The following is an 18746-nucleotide window of genomic DNA, read 5'->3' on the forward strand; positions in this document are numbered from 1 at the left end:
GACCATAGTATAAAAATATGCTCTCACACATACAAATTCACACACCCACACATACTTGAGCATCCATTTATACAAAGTCTTCGTACTGAGTTTCTATCGGCACTCCGGAGGTGGAGGGTAGACTCAGCCATTACGAAGGCTAGCACTAAAGGAGAAGGCTAATCAAAAGGTGGTCCAAAATCTCTTCAATCAAGCTACAACTGCTTGTGAAGTCGAAACATTTTCATTTTAGTCTCTCCCCAATGAGCATCTAAATCTAGATCTAGCTGATAGGGCAACGCACCATTTAAGATAGAAAGGATCACAATACCAGTAGGCCGCAACTTGGACGAAAACTTCACAAGGTGAAATTTGCATGTCCACTAATACGTCAGAAGCATATACCTAGATGAATCCAGGAACATTCCCAAACTCATCCTTTAAAAATTCAACATAGTGCAGTTTCAATCTCATGATAGTCATTCACAAGGTTGAAAACCATACTCCATCATGCATAGTAGGGACTAGCTACTATGACATCCCCACTGACGTCATCAACGCCCAACAGTGGGTGTAGAGTGGGTGTAGACCATAGTATAAGAATATGCTCTCACACATACAAATCCATACACCCACACATACTTGAGCATCCATTTATACAAAGTCTTCGTACTGAGTTTCTGTCGGCACTCCGGAGGTGAAGGGCAGACTCAGCCATGACGAAGGCTAGCACTAAAGGAGAAGGCTAATCAAAAGGTAGTCCAAAATCTCTTCAATCAAGCTACAATTTCTTGTGAAGTCTAAATGTTTTCATTTTAGTCTCTCCCCAACGAGCATCTAAATTTAAATCTAGCTGATAGGGCAATGCACCATTTAAGATGGAAAGAATTATCACAATACCAGCAGGCCACAACTTGGATGAAAACTTCACAAGGTGAAATTTGCATGTCCGCTGATATGGTAGAAGCATATACCTAGATGAATCCAGGAACATTCCCAAACTCATCCTTTAAAAACACAACATAGTGACGTTTCAATCTCATGATAGTCACTCACAAGGTTGAAAACCATAAACTCCATCATGCATAGTAGGGACTAGCTACCATGACATCCCCAGTGACGTCATCAGCACCCAACCGTGGGTGTAGACCATAGTATAAAAATATGTTCTCACACATACAAATCCACACACCCACACATACTTGAGCATCCATTTATACAAAGTCTTCATACTGAGTTTCTGTCGGCACTCCAGAGGTGAAGGGCAGACTCAGCCATGACGAAGGCTAATCAAAAGGTAGTCCAAAATCTCTTCAATTTAGCTACAACTGCTTGTGAAGTCTAAATGTTTTCATTTTAGTCTCTCCCCAACAAGCATCTAAATCTAAATCTAGCTGATAGGGCAATGCACCATTTAAGATAGAAACAATAATCACAATACCAGCAGGTGGCAACTTGGACAAAAACTTCACAAGGTGAAATTTGCATGTTCGCTAATACGGCAGAAGCATATACCTAGATGAATCCAGGAACATTCCCAAACTCATCCTTTAAAAACACAACATAGTGCAATTCCAATCTCATGATAGTCACTCACAAGGTTGAAAACCAAAAGAGATGGAGACAAAACAAGAGGATGAATGTAGAAAAGGGAAGAGAAGAGGAGATGATGTAAAAACGAGCACACGATGTAGAAAAGAGGAGAGAACAAGAGAACGTGTGGAAAAGAGAAGTGGGAGAGAGTGTAGGAAACAGGGATGGATAAAAGAGAAGAGGGATCAAGAAAAACGAAGCGGATTTTACAAAAGAGAAGAGGAAATGTAAAAATGATAAGAGATGTAGAAGAGGTAAGAGGAATGGATGTAGAGACAAGAAGTTATATAAGAGGAGAGGATGTAGAAAAGAGAAGATAATGTAGAGAAGAGAAGAGGGATGGAGAAAAATAGTGGCTGAAAAAGAAGGAAGGGGAAGAGGGAAAAAGGGGGGATGAAAAGAGGGAAAAAGAGATGGAGAAAAAATAAGAGGGGTGTAGAAAAAAGAAGGGGCATGGATGTAGAAAAGACAAGAGGATGTAGGAAAGAATAGCAGGAGAGAGAATGTAGAAAAGAGAACAGAGGACACAAAAAAGAGAAGAGGATGTAGAAAAGAGAAGAGGGAGAGAGAATGGAGGAAAGAGGGATGCATAGCAGGGACTAGCTACTATGACATCCCCACTGACGTCATCAGCGCCCAATAGTGGGTGTAGACCATAGTATAAAAATATGCTCTCACACATACAAATCCACACACCCACACATACTTGAGCATCCATTTATACAAAGTCTTCGTACTGAGTTTCTGTCAGCACTTCGAAGGTGAAGGGCAGACTCAGCCATGACGAAGGCTAATCAAAAGGTAGTCCAAAATCTCTTCAATCAAGCTACAACTGCTTGTGAAGTCTAAATGTTTTCATTTTAGTCTCTCCCCAATGAGCATCTAAATCTAAATCTAGCTGATAGGGCAACGCACCATTTAAGATAGAAAGAATTATCACAATACCAACAGGCCGCAACTTGGACGAAAACTTCACAAGATGAAATTTTCATGTCCGCTAATACGGTAGAAGCATATACCTAAATGAATCTAGGAACATTCCCAAATTCATCCTTTAAAAACACAACATAGTGCAATTTCAATCTCATGATGGTCACTCACAAGGTTGAAAACCATAAACTCCATCATGCATAGCAGGGACTAGCTACTATGACATCCCCACCGACATCATCAGCACCCAACAATGGGTGTAGACTATAGTATAAAAATATGCCCTCACACATATAAATCCACACACCCACACATACTTGAGCTAACATTTATACAAAGTCTTCGTACTGAGTTTATGTCGACACTCTGGAGGTGAAGGGCAGACTCATAACAAATGTTTATCAACCACCACATTTAAAAACAAACAAACTCCAAGCACTTGAACAAGTCCTCTTACAAATCAATGAAGATATTGAAATCTACATTGTGGGATACTTCAATATTGGTTTCACACTCAATCCATTCATGTGTCAACACAACATGAAACAACTTTAAACATACCCACAAAAATCCAAGAGTCCACTCTTGACCATATTTGGACCAACATAAAAATTGACAACAACAAATGTAGATGAAACTTTATTTGTTGGTCTAACCATTCTCTTGTTCACAATACACTTAAAATTATTCACTCCAATGAAGACTAAACTTCAACATCTGGGTAGGCTTTTTGAATGCAATTCTTCTTGTTTATTTCAATTTCACAAATTTGTAGTTTGATTTTTTTTAATTAAAGGATTTATAAGTTTGATTTATTAGTTTTTTTTTAAAAGGTAAGAGGTTACTCGCATTCCCATGAAGGAGCTTTAATCGATCAAAATTTGTGGACAACAAAAAAATAGGCTCCTAGTAGAAAAATTGCCTTGTTGATTGGGCTGGATAAGCTCACTGACTGCTAACATTCAAAAACTAGGTGATGTTCAGCCCCAAATCTCTCGTCCACATAGAATTCATCCTTGCAAACGTCCACTAATGAAAACTTAAGAGCTTACCTAACATCCCCATATGAGACGGAAAAAATTTCTAGCCAACCTTGTTCCCACATTTCCTCCAGGTTTCCCAACCTAAAAGTGCTCCACAATACTTGTAGGCTACACAAGAATGCCCTCTAAAGACTTATTAATAAGGTTTCTTTGTGATATTTATACCTTTCTAGTGCTTTGCCTTTCTTGTATTTTTTGGTTTTCATTTGTGAAGTTCTTTTAGAGTTCTTAGTTCTTTAGTTTCCTTTAGTGGTTTATCTTTTATTTTTTAGTACTTTTCTTATTACTTTTAGTAATTTTGTTTATATGGGTGGGGTCTGCTTTTCTTCTTTTTCGATTTCATTTTTCCTAGGGTTTTGATTATTTTTTGTAATAGCTTTTGCATTTCACATTTATTTCTTTTTCTTGCATTATTCGTACAGGTCAAAAATTAGGTTTGATAGATAAATATTTGTTCATTAGTTTTCAATTATTTTTCAAGTTGTACTCATAGACTCAATTGACTTCTTTTTTAGGTCTCTAGGTAGACTCAAATGGCTTCTTTCTTGTTTCCTTTTCATTCTCCTTGCATGTCTACTATCTTTTTTCTTTGTCTTAAGCTATTAAATGTCAAGAACCCATACCATTAACCTCAATAACTAAGCAAAGACATTTGGGTTTGATGAATAAAACTTGATATCCAAACTAGACAATCCTTGTCCCACAAGGTTTACATTGATAAAGGTAGGGGATGGCTCCGGATAAGATATGTTGGTAAAGGTGGGCATACCATGGTTTGCCAACATATGACAAAATATAAAAAAGGATGACCACATACATGACATTTGAAGTTGTGAAAATTATTTAGCAAATTGTAATAAGGATAACAACAACTAGGAAAGTGCACTCCCGAACTTTATACCAATCATAGCCTATAGTGTCATAGAAAAGTGTTATGTTGGGATGGTGGTATTAGTGCTCCCCATACAATTTATGGAATATGATTCACATGGAACATTGGAATGGTATTTTTGGCTAAGAACTTATATTTAAAGAATGATCAGTTTATTTTGTCAAGCAAAGATTTAAAAGGTATTGTTTAGTTTGGATGGTTGTGCCATGTATATTAAATATACACACAACCTAGTAACCCTAATAGAGGTCATATGGAGGTATCCTGTGGTGTTCTATAAGACAAATGATTTTTGTTAAAACAATAATAAAATTTCTCATACACTAATACAAAAATGTCTTGCATGTAATGTTATATAAACATGTGACCGTTATGAAATAGTACTCCTTTACTAACTCCTTTGCTTATTTCCTAGGCCTTTATATATATCATAAGGAATTCCAAGAGCTAGGCCTAGAGATAACTAGGTTTGTCTCCCCTATTGCTAGTAGCATAGTTAGTGGTAAAAGATTGGTGAAAGTTATAGCACCTGAACTCAACGGATAATAATGCATTATTGGAAGAAAATTCAACTATCCACAATGCACATAAAGACTTGGATATGAAACCTGAGAATACCTTATATAATTAGGAATAGAAATAGGGCCCCCCAGTGAGAAAAACACCCCTATTAATTAATTAGTTGGTGTGGACGGAGGGCGGAGTGGTATATGATGCCAAAATATTTAGGGGAGGGCTTGAATTAAATAAAGGGGGAAGGGGGAGGGGCAATAATTAGTTACATGGGAGGGGAGGGGGAGATCTTGAATTTAATAAAGAGGGGAGGGAGAGGGGCATTAAATAGGGAGGGATGTGTGAGATTGGGGGGGCCACTTATGGAGGACATTAAAGAGGAAAGGACATCCCAAATGGGGAGGGGGGTGAGAGAGGATTTATAATATTGCTATAAGGAAAGGGGCTATAATATTACTTTATAGCTTAGTGGTAGGGCTCATATAAATAGGCTAATTAATGCATGAATAAATAAATTAAGCCATATAGAAACATAGGTTAATTAAGCCTCCATGCACCAAAACTAATTAATTAATGGGTTGGAATAGGAGAGGTGAATAGTAGAGGTGAATACATGGAATAGAAGCAGCACACATTGACAAACAAAAAAGCAAGATTGGTTGGAGACATGTCACCGTGCCACGTAGGCACCCATAGCTTAATCTGGCTTGAATGCTTTTCTTAGGCACATAAAGGACTACATTGTTGAATGGAACCTAAAGCTAGCTAGAAGTATAACTTTCTATGAGGAAGAGGAAAAACCATCGTTTGCCCCCAAACTGGCATACTATGGTAGTAGAGGGTAGGGGAGTTCAAACCGTAGAAACACACATCTACTACACGAAACCATACATCACGAACATAGAGTCTCCTATGCAAGCCATGAGTCCAATGAGTGGAAGGGAAATAGGAAACACAATATCATCGTGTTGAGCTCTATAAGAAAGCTTTCTTTGATTGATGACATGCCAATGCATTGTTTATGAGCCACACTCACACTCCAACTAGGTTGCAAGTGGAGCACTAGAACTCCAACTTACACTTGAAGGAAGTATTTTCTCTTTTATCTCAGGGACTTCTCTTCTCTCTCCCTCTTTTTCTACTTCTGTGAGGAATTTCTACTCTCCCTCCCTCCTTGACTCCGCCTCTTCCCTCTCATGCTTCTTTCCTTTTCCTCTCTCTCCACCTCCTGTGCCCTCTCCTCCTCTCTCCTTTCTCTTCCTCTCCCGAACTCTTTATCGATCATAACTGATAGTGCCCGCGAATTGTAACAAGGATAACAATTAGGAAAGTGCACTCTCGAACTTTATACCAATCATAGCCTATAGTGTCCTAGCAAAGTGTTATGTTGGAATGGTGGTATCAGTGCTTCCCATGCAATTTATGGAATATGATTCACATGGAACATTGGAATGGTATTTTTGGCTAAGAACTTCTATTTAAAGAATGACGAGTTTATTTTGTCAAGCAAAGATTTAAAAGGTATTGTTTAGTTTGGAAGGTTGTGCCATGCATATTAAATGCACGCACAACCTAGTAACCATGATAGAGATCATATAGAGGTATCCTTTGGTGGTCTATGAGAAAATTTATTTTTGTTAAAACAATAATAAAAATCCTCATACACAAAAAAATGTATAATTGCATATTAGGATCTTATGGGGTTATGAACTACTACTCCTTTACTGACTCCTTCGCTTATTATAACTAGGCCTTTATGTACATTATAAGGAAGTCCAAGAACTAGGCCTAGAGATAATTAGGAATGTCCCCCCTATTGCTAGTAGCATAGTTAGTGGTTAAAGATTGGTGAAAGCTATGGCACCTAAATTGAACGTATAAAAATGCATTATTGGAAAAAAATTAACCATCCACGATGCACATGAAGACTTGGATATGCAACCTAAGAATACCCTAGATAATGAAGAAATTCTTTGAAATCCATGGAATAGAAATAGGGCCCCCCAGTGAGAAAAAACCTCTATTAATTAATTAGTTGGTGTGGGCGGAGGGGGGGTGGTACATGATGCCAAAATATTTAGTCTCAGTGGAAGGGAGGAGGAGAGCTTGAATTTAACAAAGAGGGGAGGGAGAGGGGTATTAAAGAGGGAGGGAAGCGTGAGATTGGGGGGACCACTTATGAAGGGCATTAAAGAGGAAAGGACATCCCAAAGGGGGAGGGGGGATTTATAATACTGTTATAAGGAAAGGGGCATATAATATTACTTTATAGCTTAGTGGTAGTGCTCACATATGGGGAAAAGAAGGTTTTGGGTTAGAATCTTGTCTTGAACGTTTGGGGAAGAGAGTCTCTATGCATAAAATAAATTAAGCCATGGAGAAACATAGGCTTATTAATGCATAAATGAATAAATTAAGCCATAGAGAAACATTAGTTAATTAAAGCATAAATAAATTAAGCCATAGAAAAACATAAAACTAATTAATTAATGGGCTAGAATAGGAGAGGTGAATCCATGGAATGGAAGAACCACACATTAACAAACAAAAAAGCAAGATTGGTTGGAGACATGTCACCATGCCACCTAGGCACCCATAGCTTAAACTAGCTTGAATGCTTTCATAGGCATGTAAAGGACTACAATGTTGAATGGAACCTAAAGTTAGCTAGAAATATAACTTTCTATGAGGAAGAAGAAAAAACCACCCTTTGCCCCCCCAAACTAGCATACTATGGTAGAGGGTATGGGGAGTTCAAACCATAGAAACACACATCTACTACACAAAAACCATACATCACGAGCATAGAGTCTCCAATGCAAGCCATGCGTCCAATGAGTGGAAGGGGAAAAGGAAACACGCGTTGAGCTCTATAAGAAAGCTTGCTTTAATTGATGACATGCCAATGCATTGTTTGTGAGCCACACACACACACGTTACATGTGGAGCACTAAGAACTCCCAATTTACGCTTGAAGGAGGTGTTTTCTCTTTTATCTCAAGGACTCTCTTATCCCTCCAATTAACGCTTGAAGGAGGTGTTTTCTCTTTTATCTCAAGGACTCTCTTCTCCCTCCCTCTTTTTCTACTTCTATGAGGAATTTCTGCTCTCCCTCCCTCCTTGACGACTCCTCTTCCCTCTCATGCTTCTTTCCTTTTCCTCTCTCTCCACCTCCTCGTCCTCTCCTCTGTCTCTCCCCTCTCTTCCTTTCTTGGTTTTTAGATATGATGGAAGTCAAAGAAAGGACCCTTTTCTCTTTCTCTCCTTTCTCCTATGATCTCCTAGGTTTCCCTACTCTTTTCTAGAAAGGATAGAATATATAAGATTGCGAGTTTTTATAATTTACAGATTGGGCTACAAAATGTTATCACGTTTTAGAAGTATTAACATATTTACTTATCATACAATGTTATGGGGATTTGCAAGTCTAGTCTAGATACTATATAATCCAGTGGAATCGGTCATAGTAGGGGAGCGAAAGAGGCTTTGAGACCATTTTTGGAAGAAGTGAGGAGAAGGTCTGAAAACTAATCGATAAGCTAATTCCTTGTGAGACTGATCAGGATGATCATGCGAGAAGATGTGGGAGCATGAGCTAATTCCTTTAAAGAGAGCGGGGGGCGGAGGAGTTGGGGTTGTGTGTTACCAAACAGTACACATTAGACGCTCAAGTTCCAAATTTCAGAAAGTTGATAAGAGCACAAATTCCTACCAAAACCACAATTTAATGCTACAAATACTCCTCAAAGCAGCAAAAGCAACAGCAGTTATGGTGTACGCAATCAAACAAGCATTAGCGGAATGCTTTTAATGAGGCATTCATGAGAATCCAACCCACAATGAGACATTCCAAAGCATTTGGTTCGCTCATTAACAGAGGATAGGGAGAAGCGTTTGATGGAATGGCATTTCATTTCATTGGATATAATGGTGAGCATACTGTTGTACAATCCAATAACCGTTTTATAGTCAAGATTACGTTTTTAATTAAATAAAGCGCGCACAGCACATGTCATCAAGATCCCAGAAAAGGATTGAACCAGTTGATGATGCCATTGAACGAATAGGATAAACCTAGATGTTTTGCTTCCATCAGCAATGCCCTCATTGCTTGCTCCCTTCAATCACCATGGACACAAACAAGAACACAATTGACACTAGCATGCATGTAGATGCGTCTGTGAGTTGCCTGCTATATGCATGTTCCATGCTTGCTACTGTAGCAGAATCATGTTCAATTCTATCGCACTTTGGTAAGAATGCAAGAAAAAATAGCATAGTACAGGGTTGCAGACTGCATTCCTTACGGCAATGGGTTGAGGTTGAAGTCTGCTCTATCCTAAGAGGCTCCTGGGTGCTATTAAGTACTTGCTGTTAATAAAGACAGCTTTGTACTGAAGCTCTTCATTCTGCTCTCGTCAGCTTTGAGGTCCAACGGCTTCTGATCCTTGTGACACTTGCAAGTCAGCTCCATTCACTGGCTACGGCAAGGATCTACTAATTGTGGGATCTGATGATGAACGATACAGCTGAATGGTCAGACTGCCAGTCTCCCAGGTAAAACCTGTTGCAGACCTGACTGTTGCTCTTGGCCCTCTCTATGCTGCTGAAGTCGCTGCCAGCATGGTAAGCCACATGTTGGCTGAGCTGTCCTTGGCAGCCTATGTGCCTCCTGTCCTCGCCCTTCATGGTCATATCTGGAGGTCTTTGGCTGTGTGCCCTTGTCGCAGTCATCCAAGGCTGCCCATTTGCTTGCTGCTGTACTAGCCCAAGCTAACTAAGTTGCACTCTCCAATGATTAGCGCTCATAAGCAGAGTGCTCTAGCCTATTTGATAGTCCAACATAAGCATGCAAAATCATCTCTACTGACACCATTACAAGTTGTGACTCAGAGATATTATGCATTGCACAACGGCAGAATCAAGGTTCATGTAATGACAAGCATGCTTCTAAACGACACTCACAATTTGCATTTCACCTAGTAAAATTTTAGTTAATATGCCACGGATAATCTATAATTCCTCTGCAAAAATTATCCAGCATAAAAAGAAAGAGCTTGTACAGGACCAAAAGGGCTCATAAGCTTGACCACATGCGCAACTATCAACTGGAGCGTACGTATGTAACGTGTGTGGTAAGCCACACAAAGCTCTCGACCTAAAAACATTATACGTTTCAAAGATACCACAACCATATCAATAATTACATATGTGTATACCCAAATTAGAGTATCTGCTTGTACCAGCATAGATCCATTGAAACTTTACACTGTTCATATATGAACAATATAATTTCAATAAATGCATGCATGCAAACAAACAAAGAAAAATGATTCCCTAGGAACAGACATCCCTGAACACGTGAGGTTACGTTTGAAACTCAACATTGGAAACATGCATTCCAACCTGAACAACGCATACACAGTTACGATCACAAACTTGAGAACATAAATTTCATTTCATACAGCATAAAATTATGCAATTGCTATTATATCGTTGACATATAATGAGTTTATCAAACACACACACACACACAGATACGTAAGGTGACGACATGATGACAGTCCACTGACCTAATCAATAACCTAAGTCAGACTACCACACGATGCAAGTGAAGTAATACTTCATTCTAAGTGCTACACACGGTCATATGACCTGTCATAGATGTATTGGCTTTTGTTCATGGGGACATTAAAGCAATCATCATCATCTCTCTCTCTTTAAAGCAATCATCATCATCATCATCATCATCATCATCTCTCTCTCTCTCTCCCTCTCTCTCATGTCAGGTGCAGACTTTATTAGAGCCCTCCAAGGAGAACCTACGCCACACTATATGTGACAAGCAAAGAGATTCCACATTCCCAATGCTACACCGCAGGTCAGATCTATGAAGTATGTTCATTCAGTGCTTACAGTTTATCTAGATACAACATAGTGAGTCTCTCACTTCTCCACAAGCACTGGGCAAAGTTAGCCACATTGGAAGTCACTAATAGGGCTACTAAAGGTAGGCTTGTAGAGGTCCACACTTTCACAACAGAAACACAACATTAGTGAGAAGGGAAGCTGGGAAACAAAGAAAGGGGTGGGCCCAAGTTGATTCCCAAACAGAGCATTTAACCCACATGCAGACTGTTTCCTATAAACCCCAACACGCATGCAAGTGCCCACAAGCAGCTATGTCACATACACAAATATGACTATATTTTAATATTCAATCATTATACACAGACAAACATGCTGAATTCTGTGATGTCTCAACAGAAAAATGGACATACTAAGAACGTTAAATCAATGTCCAGATATGGTTCCACTCATCCGGGCCCATTAAAAAGTTACAGAAACACAGTTCTGTGACTGATGGAATTGCCAACTTTCAATAACATCATGTCTTCCTTTGTTTTAAAAACTTGCTCTATCCAAGGTGGATCGAAAGCCTGCCTGGATACAAATTAGCTTAGCGAGACTGGCTTGACCTTACTTCTTTTGACGTTAACGGGCTCCTCACAAAAGTAAAGGTTCTTGTGAAGCTTGCCAAAAGAGCTGACATTAGATAAACTCAATTGATCTTGTTACAAAATTACAGCACCCAGAGCACATGGAATTTGTATTGGTACTCTGCAGCAAAAATCTCTCGGTTGGCCTGAGAGACACTCGAATGATATTGAAATACAACCACCCATAATACAACCACAAGCCAACCACCCATAAGTGGAAAAGTTACAAGGAAGTCTGAAACTGTGAAGTATCCATAAATCATGTACACAAGGAGATCGTTGACAGTGTGAAACGTTCACTCTCTTTTTGTGCCATGTGGCCATGAACAAAGACTTCGTTGATAGAATCCCAGTTATCTTCTACAACGTTGTGGATGTTAATCTTCAATTTGATTAACTTACAAAGGGGATATGCCCCTGCCATCTCCAAGAGGGCTAGAGTTTCCATTAGACTCATCGTAAGGGGAATGAATGATGGAAGCTTCACAGCGAAAACTGAAGGGTTAGTAAGTGCAATGAAAAACAGAAAAAAAAGCAGCTTGTGCTGGACTACTGATCAAATAGACGGAAAGAGAGCTTTTCTAGCTGTACAGGCCAATCTTCCCCTAGTTGTTGGGGATTCAAATCCATTGCCACCTTGAAATCCGCTAAGGAAATAGGAGGCCGAGTCTTCTCTCTAATCTGTTTTGAAAATTCAGTTGTAGGACCTGGCCACATCCCATTTAAACCCTGGTGCAGTTTCTTACCAGAGACAATACCCTCGTTCATATGCTTGTCCCATACAGACACATTGTCCTTGGATGTGACCTGCCTTTCCTGTTCACGCCCTGAATTGGATCCCACAAGATCCAAACAGGCCTTTATCAACCGGGTCAGAAGTGCATCCAATGCATGATTGATCAAATCAGCACAATCATGACTCACACCGCCCAATCCTTCTCTTGATGCTATGTGCTCCATGCGCTTATGCAGTGTCTCTGCATCAGGCAATTCACTCCAATTATCCACGAATTCCTTCTCTGCGCTACCCAATGGCAGCACAGGCGTAACAAGCCCTGGAAGAGGTCGGAACACAGACTTCCGCGCAGCACCCACACTCCCGGAGCAGAAAGGAATCCCCAAGGGTGCCCTGATAAAATTGCCTGCCGGTGACGAAAATTCCTCCCGCTCATTTTGAACTACTGTCTCCTCTAAAGACTGAGACTTACCTCTACTACTCTCTACCGATGTCTGCTCAATGCTTGGTAGGATCCGGAGCCGCTTCACCGGAGGCACAGTCGCACTAATGTGATCGGCGTCCAGCTGCTGGGCAGCATCTTCAACCTCCTGTAAGGGTCTGGACAAGTCTGGCGACTTGAATTCCACATCAACCCCAATTTTCGCTGCAGCGACATCCGATAAGGGTGAAGCCAACTCTCGGGATGCAAAGGAGCTGGGCCTGTCCTTATTTGCTTTACGATCGCGGATACCCGATCTTCCCTTGCGCGGGGACGAGACGAGGGAATCCCCATTGGCCCAGGAAGAGGTGGGAGGAGGAGAGGGTTGAAGGAAAGCGTCATCGTTGGAGAGGGATGGTTTGCGGCGAATACCTTTGACAGGCTTGGAGAGGTCCTGGCTAGGAGGAGTGGGAGCAGGGGGAGGAAGCTGTGCGTGAACGGCATTGTTGAGGATTGCTTTGACGAGCTGGTTATGGAGAGCAACATTCTGCTTGCCGATGGTGAGGAGGACGAGCTTGTCGAGCTCCTGCTTGCCGAGATGCGAGCTGATGAAGCTTCGGAAGTGAGCAAAGTACTGATTTGCTCGCTCGCGGCCGATTTTCTTCACGATCTGAGCCTTGAGCTCGTGCAAATTGATACGCCCTGCGTCCTGCTTCTGCTGTGGAGGTAACATTTCAGGCCATTCCGTAACGCCCTGGAGCTCCGATTTTGCTTCTCCTCCTGTACTTGCTGCTGTTTTTGCAGCAAATCGCGCCCGATTCTGCTCGCTCTCGGCCACCGTCAACAGTTAGGGTTCCTCCCGCCCCTCCGCGATGGCCCTGCTGCATCTAACTTCTGTCGATCTCGCTAACTCTGAAACAATCGCAACACGCACTTACAGCCGAGTGGATAATGTCGTTTGTTTCCTCGACGAATTCGATTTCGCTTGCCCTGCTTTGCGTCGCTGTGAGCTTGATTGCTCGCGTGCCAGCCAGCGTCTGCTCATGGAGCCTCCATGCCGCCGTTTCATCGCCGCCATCGCGACCTGAAGCTAATCGGTCCGGGCATTGACGATTCTGGGAGGAATTGAGCAATCTTGATGCCGAATTGAGCAGCCAGAAGCAGGGGGAAGACGTCTGAAGCAACAGAAAACCATAAAAAAATGTGGAGGAGGGAAAGTAATCTGGGGAAGAAGATGGAAGCTCAAGGGAAGAAGAAGGAGGACATGTTTAGCTTTGTAAGCTTGAAGGTTGAAGCTTGAAGCTTGAGAGAGCTTGGCTATGGCGGATCATCAGGGGGACGATGATGCTAAACTGATTTACTCTAATTATCTTCATAATCAGATTTGTTTACCACATAACTTGGATTGTTGCAACAGCTAACACAGTTTTCAAACCCAGGGGCAGCTCATCTTGACAATGCAAAAAAAAAAAAAAAAAAAAAACTTGGATTGTTGAGGACCCATTCATAGTGTCTCGACGACGCTCGCCTCGCATGAGCATGATGTGACATTATTCGATTCAGAAGCTGTCATGCTTCGTCTGACCACCCCCTCCCTCACAAGAACCTGTCCGCTATGGCAAAACCAATTACAAGTCGTGTGGCCCGAACCCACCAATAACAATCGTCAGGGACCCAACCCTGTTTCCCATCCGAACGTCACCCCCGAACAGATATCCTCCCAAATGAGTTGTTGTGAGGTGGGCGAGCGGAAGGACGGTTCATAATTAAAGGCATAAGGCTATCCTCAAAGTAGATACAAAATTGTAACACAGGGATATTTTTTAACCCTTTTATATTGGGGTAGGTTTTTGGGGAGGGTTTAGACAGGGCGGACATGTCCTCGTCATTTACTTTTGACAGCTTTACTTTTGGCAAACCATCGAGGGGACGATAATGGTAAATTGATAATTACTCTAATTATGCTCATAAGCAAATTATTTATGATAGAGCTTGGATTATCAAGTCGAGAGGTAGGTTTTTGGGGAGGGTTCACATGAGGCTCCCATGTTCAGAGGAGGCAAACATGCTCCTAGTCATTTACTTTTGCCAGATTATTTATGGCATAACTTGGATTGTTGACTATAGAGGTAGGTTTGGGGAGGGTTCTGGTGCAGCACGGTAGCCATGTCTAACAGACAAGCCAGACATGTTTCTCGTCATTTGGTCCCCTTCCCCCTCACAAAAGAGGAAGCTTTCATTAAGAGCGGTTAGCACCCCCATTACAAAAATTGGCCAACATTGGTCGGCACCCTACCCCTAGCCGACGCTACATGTAGATAACTAACAATCGCTTCCCGAACCCATTAGACATTAACAATCTACCACCCAATCTCTGATCGTGTAAGCCAGCCTCAATTACAACCAAAATAGTCAACTCACTAAACCCTAGGGAAAAACTTTGTTTAAAGTCCACATGGTATCTAACTCCCAAGATAACCACCAACCAACAAGCCATCAATGTAGAAGGAAGCTTTGTTGAGTCCCCAACTAAACTAATCTCCATTGAGCACCAATGTGGAACCGAGCCATTGGCCCTACTTTACAAGCTCTGCCAAATACCACAAGTGAGGTCAAACCCACATAAGGTGATGCACAAACTCCATGGACCTCCCACATAGAGGGCACACTGCATTCACCGGAATCCATTTCGCTATCCTACCATAATAAAAATCCGCCTTTCCTACCACACAGCCCTTCCATATCTGCCTTAGATGATCCCGCCACCAACATTGGTTACGCTTGACTACCCACTTTTTGTTTAGATCAAGGATAAGTATCTAAGACACAATTACCTTGCAATATAACACTCTTGTTGACACCGTCCTCAAACAAGTCTTCCCCAAAAACCACCAATTGACCTTCGTATTCAACTTGAACTGAGTTTTTAAAACATCAATATGCACCAGTCAACTTCACTAAAATCTGACAAATTGCAACCAATACCTTATTCCTTTACTACATCCAACTAAGCTAAGGGAGCATCTAAGATAGCTCCAGCCTTACTCCACTAAATCCCTTCAACTGAGTTGGCATCTCCTCTTGGCTCACTCCCACCTTTCCATGTAAGCAAGCTTACACAAGTCTTCCAAGCACTTACTAAACCTACGATTAGATCTGAACCCACTCTTCGAACCAAAATTTTCTAAGCACACCCAGACATACTCCTTTACCTTTAGCATTCTCTAAGAACTATTTAGTAATAACATCCCAAGGAGCATCACATTCGAATAATCTTGGTAACCATTTCCCCAAGAATGCAACATTCTTCTAACCAATATGTGGTAATCCCAGACCACCCGTCATCTTTGGCACCTTCAAGGCCTCCCAGGGAATCAAATGCATTGTGCTATTGCCACCCTCTTCTGCCCATAAAAAGGCTCTTGGCAATAGCATTGAAATTCCACACCAAAGCTACATGTCTATTTCAAATTGCCAAGATATGTTGAATAATGATAATATGGGCATTCCACCCCAAGCTCATCCCAAACCAGCTGTGGATCTTGGCTTTGATTTTGTGTTTAAACCACTTAAAATGTTGGCGCAGAGAAATCCCTGATAAAGGATTTCCCAACTATCCTATTATTTCTCCCCTACGAATCCATTGGACTTGTAAACTATCAGCCCAAGCTAGGGGACTACGCGGGGCAGTGGTGTGGGGGGGTGGGTTATAGCCCTCATTACAAAACTCTTCTCCAAACTACGTTATGCACTAGATGCCACATAAAATTTTTGTAACACCTCAAACAAACTCCAAACATCTCTTGCTCACCCTGAGGATGACCAAAAAGAGAGCGAGTCAAAAAAAGCAAGCGATACAAAACAATAAAACATTTATAGATCCCCTATTTGAGTAGCACAAAAATATCATTTATTCAAAAGTCCATATGTTTCTTCAATGCTAGAAGGCTAAACATGCATAAAACTTTAATGCCACTGACACTAATTTCACATCACCCATATAGAGAGTTGGTATGTTTCATTGCCAAGTCATGATTAGAATCAAGGACAAACCCTAGTGCAATCAAGTTGTCTCTTTCCACCATAGTAATTGAGATCATCAATGCAACCTTCCACACCAGTGGGGCGTTTCCAAGGACTCCTTGAATGGATTATTCTACATTATGTAAATGCTTAGCTTTTTTAACTCTATTCACTCTTGGAACAAAACCCATGTTTCATTGCTATTGCAAAACATCATCCCCGATGAATCACTCTTACATCCCACTAATCCAAGTAGTGCAACAAATTGACCACCACAAATTCATGTTTTGGTACATGAAATTTTAATGATGGAGAAAAAAGGCATGATAATTGTCTAAATCATGCCTTGCCATTTGATTTCATGTGTAACATGGCCCCATTTGGACTTGTAAGTCAAAAGATACAAGGATGTGATAATGTCATCTTTTGGGCCAAAATTGTTTAACGTGCTCCTTGTTTTGGCCCAAAAGATGATATTTTCACATCTTTGAAGCTTTGTAAGTTGTCAAATTTTGGTTGTTTGACTCCAAAAATGAGTTTTTTATCACCTATACATCTTATGATTGTCAAATCCAAATGGCATAATGTTACATATCAAATCAAATGACAAGGCATGATTTAGATCAATCTCGTGCCTTTTTGCACCATCTAAAAAGTTTACATGCATCAAAATATGAAATTTATGAAATTTTGTCCAATTTGTTGCACCAAATTTAAAGCAATATTTCCCATAAAAGGGAGCGAGAAGATACTATCTATTTTGGCAACCAAAAAAAAAGGCAAATTTTAACATCTTGTGCCTTTTAATTATGCTCAGGGGGTCACTCTTCATAAATCCATAAAGCATGTGTTAAAAATTACCCCTATTCTTTCAATCTATATTTTCTCATGTAATTGGTTAAACCCCTGTATGTGTTTACATTTTCAATCTTAAAATTGTGACACCCCTTCATAAATCTACATATATAAATTACATTTAGTTGCTATTTTATAAACCCCCTCATGTACATAAATGGCATGTAAGTCCCCCCATTAAAAAAATACCCCTCTATGCACTAAAGTTCTATGCTACATGCTTATTAGTGACCCCCTCCGGTAATTTCCAAACCCAAATGGGGTCTAATCCTTAACTTTGGACTGAGAAATGTGACACATAACCCCCCTTTTGAATATTGTCTACTTCAAGCAATTATTTTATGGCACACTTAGATTCTTTCTTTGCTTGCTTGATTTTCCTAGCGCTTCAATAAATTCTCACTCACTTTTTTGGGCTCACTCGCTTTTTCTTGCTCGCTCTATTGACTACCTTGCTTACCATAAGACAAGGCCACAATACATCTGCAAATAGGTGTGCAACATCTGCTTACCCAAGGAAAGCCTAACTCCAGAGGGATTCCCCATAGCGGCATATACCTTCACCATATTAATCAAAGGCATTGACCAAGCTACAAAAAGCAAAGGGGCCAAAGGGCACCCTTGATGCACAGATCGCTTCAAATGAAACCACCCCCCCCCTTGGCCCGCAATTTTTGCATAAACTAGTAGAGGCATTGCAGAAAGAAGAGACCATATTACAAAAGGCTATTCCAAATCCGAGCTTACCTATCACTTCAAGGATGAAATCCCATTTTACTTTGTCATATGCCTTGTCCAAATCAAATGCAAACAACAAAATGGTTGACCAACAGTACAACCATAATCCAATGCTGCACAGATGTTAAAAATATTTTCAAATATGTCTCAAGATCTAACAAATCTGATCTGCTCCCTATCCATGACCTGATGCATAGATCTTTAATCTACATGGCCAAGGCTTTGGCAATGATCTTATAAAATGCATTTAGCATCATTATTGGTCTCCAATCTCGTACCTTCATCCCCTTCTACTAGTTTGGAAAGAGTTTCATCAAATCTGCATTCGCATCATCTGATAGAGCTCCCTTCATGATCGCAGCATTTGCCATGTCATCCAATAAACTTCATTGACGTTCGTAGTCCACACAGCATCTTGGACTACTAATTCTCCCACAATACAACTAAGGCCCTTTAAAAGTACTTTTGCTATGTGCTAAAGTTCCACTAGTAAGTTCCCCTAGTCTCCTCTTGACCATTTGAA

General features: G+C 40.7%; 1 protein-coding gene across 1 annotated transcript; it reads right to left on the reverse strand.

Annotated features, from left to right (window-relative positions):
• Positions 1 to 11311: 11311 nt before the first annotated feature.
• On the reverse strand, positions 11312 to 13934 carry LOC147898227 (uncharacterized). The gene has a single exon (XM_087379287.1). It carries the CDS (start codon positions 13338 to 13340, stop codon positions 12000 to 12002), a length of 1341 nt encoding a protein of 446 aa, XP_087235413.1. The 5' UTR covers positions 13341 to 13934; the 3' UTR covers positions 11312 to 11999.
• Between the last annotated feature and the right edge of the window lie 4812 nt (positions 13935 to 18746).

Source organism: Dipteris shenzhenensis, chromosome 9 (genome assembly GCF_047967505.1).
Source record: "Dipteris shenzhenensis isolate YYH24624 ecotype China chromosome 9, Dip_SZ_1.0, whole genome shotgun sequence".
In the NCBI taxonomy this organism is placed as follows: Eukaryota; Viridiplantae; Streptophyta; class Polypodiopsida; order Gleicheniales; family Dipteridaceae; genus Dipteris; species Dipteris shenzhenensis.